The 13,953-nt window shown below is 33.6% G+C and overlaps 1 protein-coding gene across 3 annotated transcripts in view; it reads left to right on the top strand.

Annotated features, from left to right (window-relative positions):
• Window positions 1-216: 216 nt before the first annotated feature.
• LOC132751880 (uncharacterized protein C8orf34 homolog) overlaps window positions 217-13,953 on the top strand; it is a gene marked incomplete at its 5' end in the record, with an annotated part of 28,865 nt that continues 15,128 nt past the window's right edge. For 2 of the 3 annotated variants that reach the window (XM_060742087.1, XM_060742088.1), the window contains 6 exon segments: window positions 217-279; window positions 611-700; window positions 2,195-2,260; window positions 6,971-7,158; window positions 11,200-11,327; window positions 12,498-12,649. In XM_060742087.1, coding sequence (XP_060598070.1) covers window positions 217-279; window positions 611-700; window positions 2,195-2,260; window positions 6,971-7,158; window positions 11,200-11,327; window positions 12,498-12,649 — 687 coding nt within the window. 3 annotated transcript variants of the gene reach the window in all.

Raw genomic sequence — 13,953 nt, 5'->3', positions numbered from 1 at the left:
AAGGCTTAACAGTGATATGATGGACTTTTTCAAGATAAAATTACTGAAATACTTAGTTTGAAACAACAGAGAATTGTTTTTCCCAACAGAGATTAAAAGCTGAAGACTGCTTTTAAACATCATTGGACTAGAAAAAAACTTTTTAATATATTTATTTTGTAATCCATTTGTATATGTATAACCATAATTTATATTCATCTTTTTATTTGTTAACAGCAAGAAGAAGCAAGAGTCCTGAGAAGGGTGCCACACAAGCATGGGCTGTTGCCAGCGGACCAGGTGATAATTCTTGATTGTAGTTTTTCTGTAGATTCATTTTGAAATAACTTTTATACATAAAAATGAATATGACATTGCCAGTAAACCCTGACCACACCAAATATATTAAATGGACTTGCCAATCTTAAAGTTTGGACAAAACCACTTAATCATTTTTAATGAAAAAATTAAAAGCTGGAAATTCAAAAATATACTCTGCTTTAGACAGATCAGATCACTGACCTAAGGCAGATGCTTTGAGATGAAGAGTTTTTTTACCAATACATGTATAAATATGTATATCTACATATATTATTCATGTAATAAGTGAAGTGTGATTATGTGTATATAGATTTGGTAGACAGATCCTATGAGAAACCATGGTTAAAACACAGCAAGAAGACAAGGTCTAAAGATGAGGACAGGTGTGAATCCAGACAAGGTATGTTAAATATATTAGAAATACATGATTGACAAGCTAAATAAAGTTAACATATTTCAGGTGAACCATTGTAAAATAAGATAGTTTTTCAGCTCGACTATAAATGTAATGGGGCATCTATGGCCAAGTGGTTAAGATTGTTGAACTAAACAATTTGCCCCTCACCTTTTATAGGTTAAAAATTCGCAAGGGACTTTGGATTCTTTCATGTGAGGAAGCTATCTAGCTAGTTTAAGGAAAGTTGGTGGTTCTACTTAGGTGCCGGCTTGTGCCTGTAATAATGCACAGACCTGAACGTCCACTACCAGTAAAGCGGGAAAGTCACTATATCAACTCTACAGTGTTGTTGCCAAGTAAGCCTAACCAAAAAAGAATAGGTAGAGCTGATGTACTTGTGTCAGTGTCTGTGTTGTCATTGCCATCAAACTTCAGTTAAAATTTTGTATGCAAGTTGGTATCTCCAAAACTACTGAAGAGAATAGGTAGAAACTTGACACACTTGTTCTTTATGAGAATCTTACGTGATGGGGACATGTCACATAACTTTGAGTTATCTTTTCAAAGAGTTATGCCCCCCTTTCCTTTACTGTCGGGCACTGAGAATAGTGGAGTGGTCTGGTTTGCTTACAGCTTGACATTTTTTCATTCACAAGTTTTTTGTTTTTTGTTGTTTTTTTTATATGTGAAATGTGGGTGGGGATAGAGATGCTAAAACAGATGGGGGCAGATAAACATATCAAAATTAACGTTTTGCTAAGTTTATTTCCCAATAGATATCCCATGTAATTTGTTTTTAGCAACACTCATTAATTTAGTGACAGTTTCATAATTGATAACAAACAGCAGATGCAATTTGTAGCTCACCTGAACATAAAATCTCAGAGGTGGGCTTTTGTGATTGCATGAGGTCACAAGTGACCTCAAGGTTATGAAAACAACATATTTTACTGTTTTTAAATTTTTGTAAAAATAGTTAATCTTATATAGACTCAGACTGTATACATTTTAAAAGTGGATTGTTCTACAACGAACATATTTTCCATAAACATGTAAAATATTGATAAAAACAACAAAATAATTTATCGTTTGGATATTCTTATGGAATATTTCCAGAGAGCAAACTGTTGATAGAGTTCTTAAGTTGTTTTGGGTCCTCCTGGCCGCTGGTCCTTGTTGCTGGGTCAGGTTGGGATTAGGTTCATTGAACGCTGCCTTTCCTTGTTTATCTTGTTTATCATATTTTAGTATGAACTTTTATATGAGGAATAATAATATTTTGTTCTAGAACGCTTTATTTCATGCTATATATTAATATGTCATATCTGATATTATGTATCGAGTACTTACCAATAACATCCATATATAATTCTTTTGTGGTTTGTTTTTCACATCTGATTCTAAATACCATCAACATAATTATTTCCGGTATTACGAATCTTCCATTATAGACCAATTCACTTTAACTTGGCTATTATTAATTCTCATTGTTTTAAGGTTCATGTATTCAGGATGTAAATCTAACGTCTGCTCTTCATATATCAAAGAAAGTTCTATGGCCACGTAAAATGTTTTACTATTATTGGCATGGGTTTTTGGTATGCATACATATATACATGTATATTCCAGTGCTACCGTTTGTTCCAATTTGACATTTCTGATAGACAGTGGTTATGAAATATTAACTGGCATCATGGGACGGTATGCAATAAAAGATAATATGATATGTAAATTCATTAATGTGCATTAATGATAATATATTTATATATTAGTAATAATTATATAATGGTTTTGTTTAAACCTCAAGTTGCCAAAAAAGTATGATGGGTTTGCAATGTATTAATTGTTTGTGCGGCAACAAGCAATAATATGATATATAAATTCATTAATATGCATTAATAGTAATTAATTAGTAATTAGTAGAATGTACATTAGTAATACACTGGTTTTGTTTATGAGTGCTTTAATACTAAGCATGCTGAAGAACCAGAGCAAGTTTCTGGAACTCAGGCATCTTTCTGTATCTTGCAATATCCTCCAAAATCTAATATGACTAATATTTTTCTGGAGGATACGCCCATATGGGAAACCTGTGGAGAGTATAAATAAATAAACTAAAATACACTCAAAAGTACAAAATTGAGCAAACATCAGTACAGAGCCTAGTAAGACGGCACAGATCATGATGGGTGTACAGGCTTGCCTGGCTTTATACTTGAGACAAACGCTTGTCAATTTCCAGACGCTTTAATGGCATAAACAATTCCCTATCACTATTACATAATTGAGATAGATATTATCACCTTGTGATGAATTAAATGACCTTTACTTTGAAAGGTCACCTTGTTTATGATAAATTTGGAAAGGTCACTTTTGGGAAAATGACAAATTTAGAAAGATTACCTTGGGAATAATAGAAGGAAGTTCTAAAAATCATCTTTGGAATAGAGTTAGTATTATAAAATACTTATTTAGCGTCTTATTTTCACAAAGTTTAATATTATTTAATATTATTTGCATGGATTTAATGTATGGCTTAGACTTTTTCTCAATCTGGAATGTCTACGGGTGTAATTGAATTTATTCTATAGATTAGGTGTATCAATGAGTGGTTGAGTTGTTAACAAGCCGGACTAGTTATTAAAAGGATTGTTGGCAATGTGGGCTTAAATCCCAAGCTGTTGTTTCTGTGAGCAAGAAATTTTATACTCAATACCTATTACTGGTTGGTTCCAGGAACGGAATCAAAGATGTTTTAATAAGCTTATAACTTCCAACATTATAAATTTGTATAAACTAATCAGTTGCAAAAATATAATACAGGAATTACCCTCAACTAATTGATGTTTCCTTATATAGTATGGTAAAAGTTAGAATTATATATCACCATCATGTGTTTATTAACAATTAAACATTAGATCAGGGTTTTGTGTTATGTCCTTGTGAATTGTGTCAATTATTAGCTTGACTAATTGAGGAAAGGGAGAGCTTATTTTACTCGTTTGTTCGGTGGTGTTTGTGTAACACGCTGGTCAAGTTTTTGTGTGCAAGTTGGTACAATAAAAACTACTGAATGGATTAGGTTGAAACTTCACATACTTATTTTAGAGCACAATAGGAGGTCACTATCCAAGGCCAATTACTGTAACATGGATTTTGATAGAATTATCGCCTTTTTTTGAATTAGAAATTTCTGTGTTATCCTGGCTCCTGTTTTACCATCAAGCACTGAGAATAGTCGAGTGCGCTGTTCTACCAACAGCTCTTGTTTTATTAATATTGACACCATGTTAGAATAAATATTGAATTTGTTTTTTATCCGATAATGTAAAGTGAAACCGATACTCAAATTACCGATAGTATATTAAATAGAAAGGTTCCTGTTTACATTTGCACTGCAATAAAACTTTAGTTTGTGTACAGTGTGTCCCCGATGTGAGCTTTAAAATGAACAAAAACTATAAAAATGCAGCATGGGACAGTCTGTTCATCTGTTTGTTCACATTATTTGTTAATGAACATCTGAAATGACAGATTTTATGCTTAAATATTTATCTCTTTTGCTGCCTACACGACTGAAAAAACTCATTCCACTGTTTACCAAACAAGACCATGTTACTTGCTCACTGCAATATGATTTTATTTATACAAATGATTAATTGATTTTTATGGTATTTATTGCTCGACTTTTTGAACAGCTATTGTCATGAAACTCTTTGACGGTGTTGGTGTCGGTTAACCTTTTTGTTACCAATAAAAGCTATTCACTTCAGACTTGGTTTACATGTCATAAAAAAAGAACAAACACTTGCTTAAGTACATACTTAAGTTAAAGATAGGGCAGCAAACATTATATTTTATGTAGAAGATGTTGTTCTAGCAATTAGATTATAGACAATCAAGCATGTCAGTTGTCTTGATTTACTAACTTTACTTATAACTGTTCATCCATTAATACATGTATAATATTAACCTGTGAATTGATGGAAATTCTTTTTGAAATCACCTGGATACTACTTGAGCATAAGTAAAAATTCTTGGAACAAACTTAATTATTACCCTTTAAGATTTTTTCCGCCTTTTTGATTGGATATTGATCACCCGAAAGAAATTGATATTACCGAGCCAGACGGGTAATATACACACTAAATTTCCCTGTTGGGTACCCTACGTTCTAAACAACATGCGTTGTGGCGATGCTCATATGGTTTGATTTTACGCGATGTAAATTCAGATTTACAAGCACTTTTTAACTGTCATATGATAAATATTTACCAAAACAGAGTAATCATACATATTCTCATCAGTATTGAAAACAAATATGACCTTGTGAAAGCTTGATATTAATTTCAAAAAGTGCGTTCAACAGACTACTCCTTTTCTCTTGTTTATATTGTTAGGTTCGAAAGAAAATACGTCATGTATTTATGTGACGTCATGTAGTGATGAAGGGGTACCCTAAAGGGAATCTTATTTCGACGTTTCATTTGAAGTAGCAATGATTTATTTTAAAATCATCTTAACTGGGCAGGGGAAGGGTAATAAAATTATTATTTTGGTTTGTGAGTGATATATTTGGATATATTACCTGCCAAGATAAAATATCTTATAGATATAAAATCTTGACAGGTAATATATCCACATATATCACTCCAAAACCAAAATAACATATTTCATGTGATGGGCTCCCGTCCTGTGCTAACCTTACAGCTTGCCTTTTTCAAAGGATCTAGCATTGATCAAGATTATGCACTGTAAGTCTAGGGTGCTATATTATCAACAACTTTGGGCTTCATACAAAACTTCCCTTAGACGTGGGACAAATTCTCTTTTGTAAATGGATGCGGTTTTTGTTTGCCAAAATGGTGTTTTCAACTACAATTTAGTTTATCTTTCCTGGCTAAATACAAATTTCTATACTGTCACCTTAGTGCAGTAACAGCTCAACTCCTTATATAATTTGATAGGTGTTAACCCGTTACTGCACTAAGGTGACAATATCTGGAAATGTAAGAACCCTTTAAGTTTAATCCTTACTGCCATGAACCCTTTACCTGCTGACGGCAATGGATTTTACCCAAGCAACCAGTGCAGACCAGGATCATCTGGCACATCTGTCACTGTTAGCTATTTCATCATTAAGAAATTTGAAATTTTCCCTAAAAGTGATGAATGATTATGTCCAAATTGAAAGATTGATAAGCCAATTTAAGATTTTTAGCATGGTAATTAATATAACATTGATATTGGAAAATAACATGTACATAAAAAGTATGCAAACTAACACAGTATATGTCATTTACTAATTGATTGTACATAGAGGATATTGAATGAATATAGGTTAAATACTAAATTTATTGAACATGCTGAACAAAATCTAAATATAGTTTTATTCAACAAGTTTAATAAAATTAGTATTGAATCAACATGAACATGATATAGTTCTGTACATCAGATATTCATAATAAGAACAGTTAACCATTAAAAAGAGTCATCCTTCATTTATGCACCTATAGTGTACATGGCTCACTGGAGTTCCTTAAATAACTTTATGAAATAAGGGAAATACCCTATTGTATGTAGAATACAATTAGAACTCTATGCAAAGGAAGCACAGCACTACTGTAAGTCATTTAGATATTGTAAGACAAATTTGATGAGAGTGCCAAAATTATTTGTTCAGTTTTAAGTGTTCTCAGTATCACCCAGTCATATATAGTTTGACTGATCATTACAATGTTAGCCCTTTTAAAGGCCCATTATGCCATAGAAATGAATAAATGTTTACTTCTTTAGAAAAGGAATATATCAGTTAAGTAATGTTTAAATTATGGGTAAAAGTTTTTAGATGCTTGTTACCAGAAGACAATAGCGCTAAATGTGAAATAATTTGTCATAAGTAGCGAAGTGTAAACAAGGGAGTGTTTTGACTTCCAAACAAAAAACTAAATCGCTACAATTGTACTAAATGCAAACAAGCAAAAGATTTTTCAAGTCATTTATCGATGAGTAACTTTTTCCAAACCACAAAAGTACAAAAAATAAATAAAAAGCTTTATAGAAATAGAAATAAAAAAGCATGTATTTGGCATAATGGGCCTTTAATCATACATAAGACCTAGAAGGTTTATACACGATTTCCAGTTTAGTCTTTGAACTTTCCATTGATAAAACTTAAAAAGAATTTTCTGAAATCATTGCCAGAGAGTTTTGATTTGATGCAATGTATTTAAGCAAATAACTTTATAGATTTTCATGGTCTTTTTTCTAAAGGGACGGCAAAGAAACAGCAGAAGTCTGGCTGGATGTCTGATACAAAAGTCACGACAACAAGTTTTGATGAGCTGTTTGAAGAAGATGCACATGCTGGTTCCAGGCAGCCAACACAAGGGGGAACCAGACATAGAAAAGAAGGCGGCACAGATATTACAAAAGCGTGGGCACAGCATGTCAGTTTAGATGTAAGAAATCCCGACCTTATTCCTTATTGAACAATTTTGGTGTAAATTAGTACTGATTTCTGTCTTTTTATTCCCCCGGGCATATAGTAATTGAACCGTCCGCACTTAGAAAATGAATAATGGTTAACCTAAAATGGCAAGTTGGAAATATCTTAATTTCTATATATACTAATGGCTTTATAATTTCCACACTTACTTATGAATACAAAGTACATGATATTGCCAAGTTATATAACTGTGTCATCCATATTTCCCAGATATTTCCCTTATTTCACTTTGAAAATAGGGCCTTGTCTGGTTAACCTATTTCAGCAAGTTGGATTTATCTTAAATTTCTCCTAATTGCTTAATTTCTTTAATGATATCTTTCATATTTAGTAGGTGGATACCTTTGATGGTCCTCTAATTTTTTGTGGAGTAAGTGGTCTCTAGGGTCAAGGTCAAGGTCACTGGTTTAAAAAATAAATATAAACATTTTTGCTCATGCAGCCTTTTTTTATTAGTTGATGTCTTAGGTTAATACAAACATGCCAAGGGAGGTCCTCCTTCTTTGGGTGTAGTAAGGGGTCATTTGGGTCAAGGTCAATGTTACCAATGTCAAGGTCACCAATGTTAAAACTATTTACAGTGTATTGACCTTATTCTATAGACAGATGTTATTTATAATTGATAGAAACATAAACTTTGATGGAGTTAGTAGTCAGTTGGGTCAAGGTCACCAGTGCTAAAAATAGATTTTTACAAATTTGCTCATACAGCCTTTATTAAGTGACAGATATATTTTATACTTGGTAGGAAGATAACTTGCATGGTATTCATCCTTTTGATTGGGGTAGGGATCAGTGGGTCAAGGTCACTTGTGCTAAAAATAGATTTTTACACTTTTGCCCATACAGCCTTTATTTATTGACAGATGTATTTCATATTTGGTAGGAAGATAACTTGAATGGTATTCTTCCTTTGGATGGGGTAATGGGTCAGTTGGGTCAAGGTCACCAGTGCTCAAAATAGATTTTTACACTTTTGCCCATACAGCCTTTATTTATTTACAGATGTATTTCATATTTGGTAGGAAGATAACTTACATGGTATTCTTCTTTTGGATAGAGTTAGGGGTCAGTTTGGTCAAAGTCACCAGTGCTCAAAATAGATTTTTACACTTTTTCCCATACAGCCTTTATTTAATGACAGATGTATTTCATATTTGATAGGAAGATAACTTGCATGAAGTTGAATATTTTTCAACTTCACAAGTCAGAGCAATGACTCGGCTCACAATTACAAAATGCCATGACTTTGTCAAGCTATATAACTTGTGTTTACAATTTTTGGGCAATTTTTCTGTCCATAACTGAGTGAATGGGAAAACATTTTTAGCTCGACTATTTGATAAGAATAAGTAGAGCTATTGTAGTCACCCGAGCATCGATGTCGATGTTTGCGTCGGCGTCGGCGTAATCAGGGCTCTAGCAACTGGGCGATTTGGGCGACATAGTCGCCTAAAGTTTCAGAACTTCGCCGAGTTTGAACATCAAAGCGAAAACGACTTCGCCGTGCTTTTTTACTGACCACATGTACATATAGCTATCATACAGCGCATGTAAATTAAGTTAATCCTCGCCTCCAGGCATAAATCAAACTGCCGATAATTGACATCAATTAACACATTTAAGTGACATGATATGCAGATGCATCGGACATTATTGCCATTTAATTTGCCGATGTAAACATCACATTTTTTAACACCTGTCACTATTTTATCAGCGGGTGTAAAAAGATTACACCCGGAATAGCTATTACCATATTTGACAGTAAATACACGCAACCTCACACAGACCGTGTAAATAAACTTGCATATAAATTAATACACACAGAAGCACAAGTAAATGGTTTGATACCTGTTTGATAGTAAAAATGAAATTTGTTAAAGAACTTATTGACCCACATTAGACAAATTTTGGACAAGTCGAAAACAGCAGTAAACTTTGTCTTCAAAAAGTTACATAAACGGCGGTAAATTATGCGGTAAACTACAAATTTGAAAATTTTGTTTTACAGTGCCTGTTGCAATAGCGGATGAATAACAATCTAAAAATGATCATTGAATATTTAATTTAATATAATCAAAATCGACAACAACTAGAATTATAAGTGTTTCTGCAGGAAAAAGACACATTTTCATTTGTCACATATTTTCGCGATGCCGATTTTTACAATGAAAAAATAAAGTTACCAAAAAGAAAATTTGTTTTGTTAAAATGTGTCCAATAGCACTTAAAATGTAGTTTATTAATGAAAATTCCTTAAGGTATTGTTTACATTAATTTTAATTGAGAATTTTGCCAGTATACATTGTACAATGAAAATTTTCTTAAGGGAGGGGGGTGTGTGGAGTTAATCAGTTAGAAAACATTATAATGGTCTGATGATAGAGGGTTTTAGAATTTATACTTCAAATATCAATACCAATAAATATGTAAAACTCCTTTTTATAGATCAAATCAATGTGCTTAAACCCTTTTTCACTTCTCCTTATGTCGTCAAACTTCTCCCTGATAGGACCTGAGGGAGAAGTCACTTCTCCCTAAATTTTGGTCTAGCTAGAGCCCTGGTTAAAGTTTTTGTAATAGTTCAAATATTTTCAAAGTCCATTGACATATGGCTTTGAAACTTTGCACACTTGTTCACCATCATGACCCCAACCTGTAGACAGGAGGTAGCTCTATCAAGCATTTTGACAGAATTATGCCCCTTTTTCGACTTAGAATTTACGTTAAAGTTTTTGTAATAGTTCAAATATTTTCAAAGTCCATTGACATATGGCTTTGAAACTTTGCACACTTGTTCACCATCATGACCCCAACCTGTAGACAGGAGGAGGGAACTGTATCAAGCATTTTGACAGAATTATGCCCCTTTTTCGACTTAGAATTTACGTTAAAGTTTTTGTAATACCTCAAATATTTTCAAAGTCCATTGATATATGGCTTTGAAACTTTGCACACTTGTTCACCATCATGACCCCAACCTGTAGACAGGAGGAGGTAACTCTATCAAGCACTTTGACAGAATTATGCCCCTTTTTCGACTTAGAATTTACCTTAAAGTTTCTGTAATACCTCAAATATTTTCAAAGTCCATGGACATATGGCTTTGAAACTTTGCACACTTGTTCACCATCATCACCCCAACCTGTAAACTGGAGGAGGTAACTGTATCAAGCATTTTGTTTTTACTATCAAGCACTAAGAATAGTCGAGCGTTGCTGTCCTACCGACAGCTCTTGTTGGAAATATTGCTACTGACAAGAATCTGAGCCGTGGGCATTTGTGTTTAATAAACACGTTCTTTTTTTTTTTAATCCTTAAAACTTCAAAGCCTTTTGTGTGTAATTTATGCAATGGACAATTTAGTGTAACTTGTAACTCATGTAACATTGTCAGTACAAAAGTATAAAAATTATACATCCAATATAACCTAGCCAGTTTTGTACAATTATGTGACCTTACCAACTTTAATATTGGTACACCTATGTGACCCAGCCTATTTTTATAGAAGCACACCTATGTGATCTAGCCTACTTTGATATCGGTACACCTATGTGACCTTCTTTTCATTGATATTGCTTCACCTATGTGACTTAGCCTTCTTTGACTACTTTTATAATGTTAATCCTATGTGATATGGACAATTCAAAACATATTACACAGAAGTGATCTGGCCATTTGTTGAGTACAATAATCAGTCACCTATGTGGTAGAGCCCACTGTTAAGACTGAGACATTTATGTCCCTTGAGCCAGCTTTGGAAAATCTGTATGTTCTTGCAAACTTTGATAATGGTAAATTTATATGATCAGTATTTAGTAAGGCACATTGGTTCAATCTGAGCAAATTGTTAACTATTTAGTTTTGATATCTCATCCTATATATATTACAGACTGTTCTAAATTGAAAGTTGAAATTTTGTGACACAAAGTTGTCAAGGAGAGAATAATTAATAACTTAAACCTTATAAATACATATGACATTATATTCGCAGGATAGTGAAGACCCAAACTATAGAAGTAAAGGTTATTCTGGTCCTCGTTGCCAAAGAGACGAAAGTGATCCATTAGCCGGGGAGATAATGCTTGCCAAGGAGGAGAGTACAGTTGAAAGTTCTGTTAGGTAATTTTCCTTCAATTCTATTTTAAATGCCTGTTTGAAAAGCAGGACATATTATGGGAATGCCCCTGGCATGGCGGTTGGCGTCCAATTTAGTCCAGAGGATATATCCTACACGCATGGAGGAATTTTTATGAAACTTCATGGATATGTTCACCTCTATGAGAAACTGTGTCGTGCACATTAAATAGGTATCTAGATCAAAGGTCAAGGTCACACTTAGTTCTCTGAAAAATGGTTGTCCCTGTAAAGGGACCAACTGCCATGCTACACTTCTTATTGCCCATATCTACACCTAAAGCTTTTGTGTGGGGCATAATTATTTTGTGACTATCATTGTCAATGTCACCCTTGTTATCTATTTTTTTAACCAAGGAAATGTAACTTTCGTTGAGCAGGCTAATCTACCCTTCCTGGGTTTGGCATTCACATTCTCATCAGCATTGTCCCTACACTGTTTCGTGTGATAAAAATGTGTGCGGAACTTCTTACCTGGCAAGATATTAAAGGTATTTTTGAAATGCATTGTAAGTCATTTCATAGTTGGCAAGTTGTACTTTTCTCAGATCTCTCTTTAACTACAGGATATTTTTTATGGGCAAGTGTATATCTTTTTTCTTAACTGTAAGTACAGGCTTGGAAAACTGTGTCTGGGAATTGATCCTTTGGCTCAGTGGGCAAGAATGTTATTACTAATGAGGAACAAGTTGCTAATTCGAATCCTAGTTACAGCACAAGATCTTTTCTGATGCATTTGCATCATTTTGTTATAAAAAAATATATAATTAAGGTATGATTGAGTATAATATCAACAATGGTTTTCATCAGGATAAACAGCACAACACTGAGTTAAATGTTTGTCTTATCGGTTTAAAAAGTGATGTAATTTATAACAATCCTAAACCAGCTACCGGTACAAACCGGAATATTTAGCGTGAGGGTAACTGTTTAAGGCAGTAACAAGGCTCTCCCAAGTTTTTCACCAAACCTTTACCCAAGAGCTAGATATTACCGTCTATGACACCATTTAAAGCATGTGATCTGTCTTTCACAAGGGGGTGTAAGACGGGTTTTTCTAGCACTGGTGTAAACAGTGTCATATGCAAGAAAAAGAATTAATGATTTTTGTTATTACGGACAGTACTTTATTTGGTAAAATATTCCCAATTTCAGTTTATTAAAACCAAAGGGAGCAAAACAAGATGCAGAGAGACATAGACAAGATCTGGAGAAGATATTACATGAATCTGATAAAGTATCTATAGACTCGGGATTTGATGATGTCCGAAACAACGATGAACAAGATGATGCTATTGAACTGTTGGGTAATAAAATACAGGGTTAAAGCTGCATGCCTCAAGATGAGCCAAAATATTTCAATAAAATCAAACTTTGTGAAAAATGTACTAAGATTTTAGGAAATGTAGAAAGATTCAAGATTCAGATAATTATTTTTTTAAATGGATTGTGTGATTAATGACTGATAATCAGTATTTATAACTTTATTTCTACTGCGTTACTAATGCAGTTTAGGGCTATTTTTGCCTAAATTACCTCTTTTTGGTGATTTACCTGGGTTGTTAGTGTAATTGATTAGGTTTAAATTGCTTCCTTTTGGTTACTTCACAATATTATACTTTTAAAAACATTTTTAAAATTTTCATGAAAATTAGCATGAATTTGGAGACGGGCTGCTGTAATACCACATTTGTTTTTGCAACCATTAACATCTGTAGAAACAGGAGGACAGGTTTAAATCCCAAGCCCTAGGAGCGAACGGCAAAGGATTAAATAAGTTTTTTGGACTTTTGCAGATGTTAATTCACAAGAATAGGTGCATTGAGTGTTATTCTTGCATAAAAGAATGCATCAAAGTCAGTAACACTGCATTTCTTTATTTGTTTTTGTGTCGCCTCTACGGAGTAGTGGCGACATATAGGGATCACTTCTCCGACGTCTGTCTGTCTGTCCGTCCGTCCGTCACAAAACTTGTCCGGACTACTCCTCATAAACTACTGGTGCAATTTCATCCAAACTTTACAGGAATGATCAGTACCAAGTCTAGTTGTGCATATTGTCAGCATTTTCCGGTTCAATGATTTTTGTCAGAGTTATGGCCCTTTAATAATTTTTTATTTTAAAGTTTGTCCGGACTACTTCTCTTATACCACTAATGCAATTTCAATGAAACTTTACAGGATTGATTTGTAGCTCAAGTCCTTGTGCATATTGCACGGGTTTTCCGGTTGAATGATTTTTGGCTGAGTTATGGCCTTTTGATAAAAAGGTTTCTTTTTCTGTGTGTTGCCAGGTACACAAAAGCTTGTCCGGACTACTCCTCATAAACTACTGGTGCAATTTCATCCAAACTTTACAGGAATGATCAGTACCAAGTCTAGTTGTGCATATTGTCAGCATTTTCCGGTTCAATGATTTTTGTTTGAGTTATGGCCCTTTAATAATTTTTTATTTTAAAGTTTGTCCGGACTACTTCTCTTATACCACTAATGCAATTTCAATGAAACTTTACAGGATTGATCTGTAGCTCAAGTCCTTGTGCATATTGCACGGGTTTTCTGGTTGAATGATTTTTGGCTGAGTTATGGCCCTTTGATAAAAAGGTGTTTTT

The sequence above is a fragment of the Ruditapes philippinarum genome, unplaced genomic scaffold (genome assembly GCF_026571515.1).
Source record: "Ruditapes philippinarum isolate M1 unplaced genomic scaffold, ASM2657151v2 ctg1812_1_1_1_1, whole genome shotgun sequence".
Classification (NCBI taxonomy): Eukaryota; Metazoa; Mollusca; class Bivalvia; order Venerida; family Veneridae; genus Ruditapes; species Ruditapes philippinarum.
The sequence above is the reverse complement of the archived record's forward strand: the minus strand, read 5'-3'. Positions and strand labels throughout refer to the sequence as shown.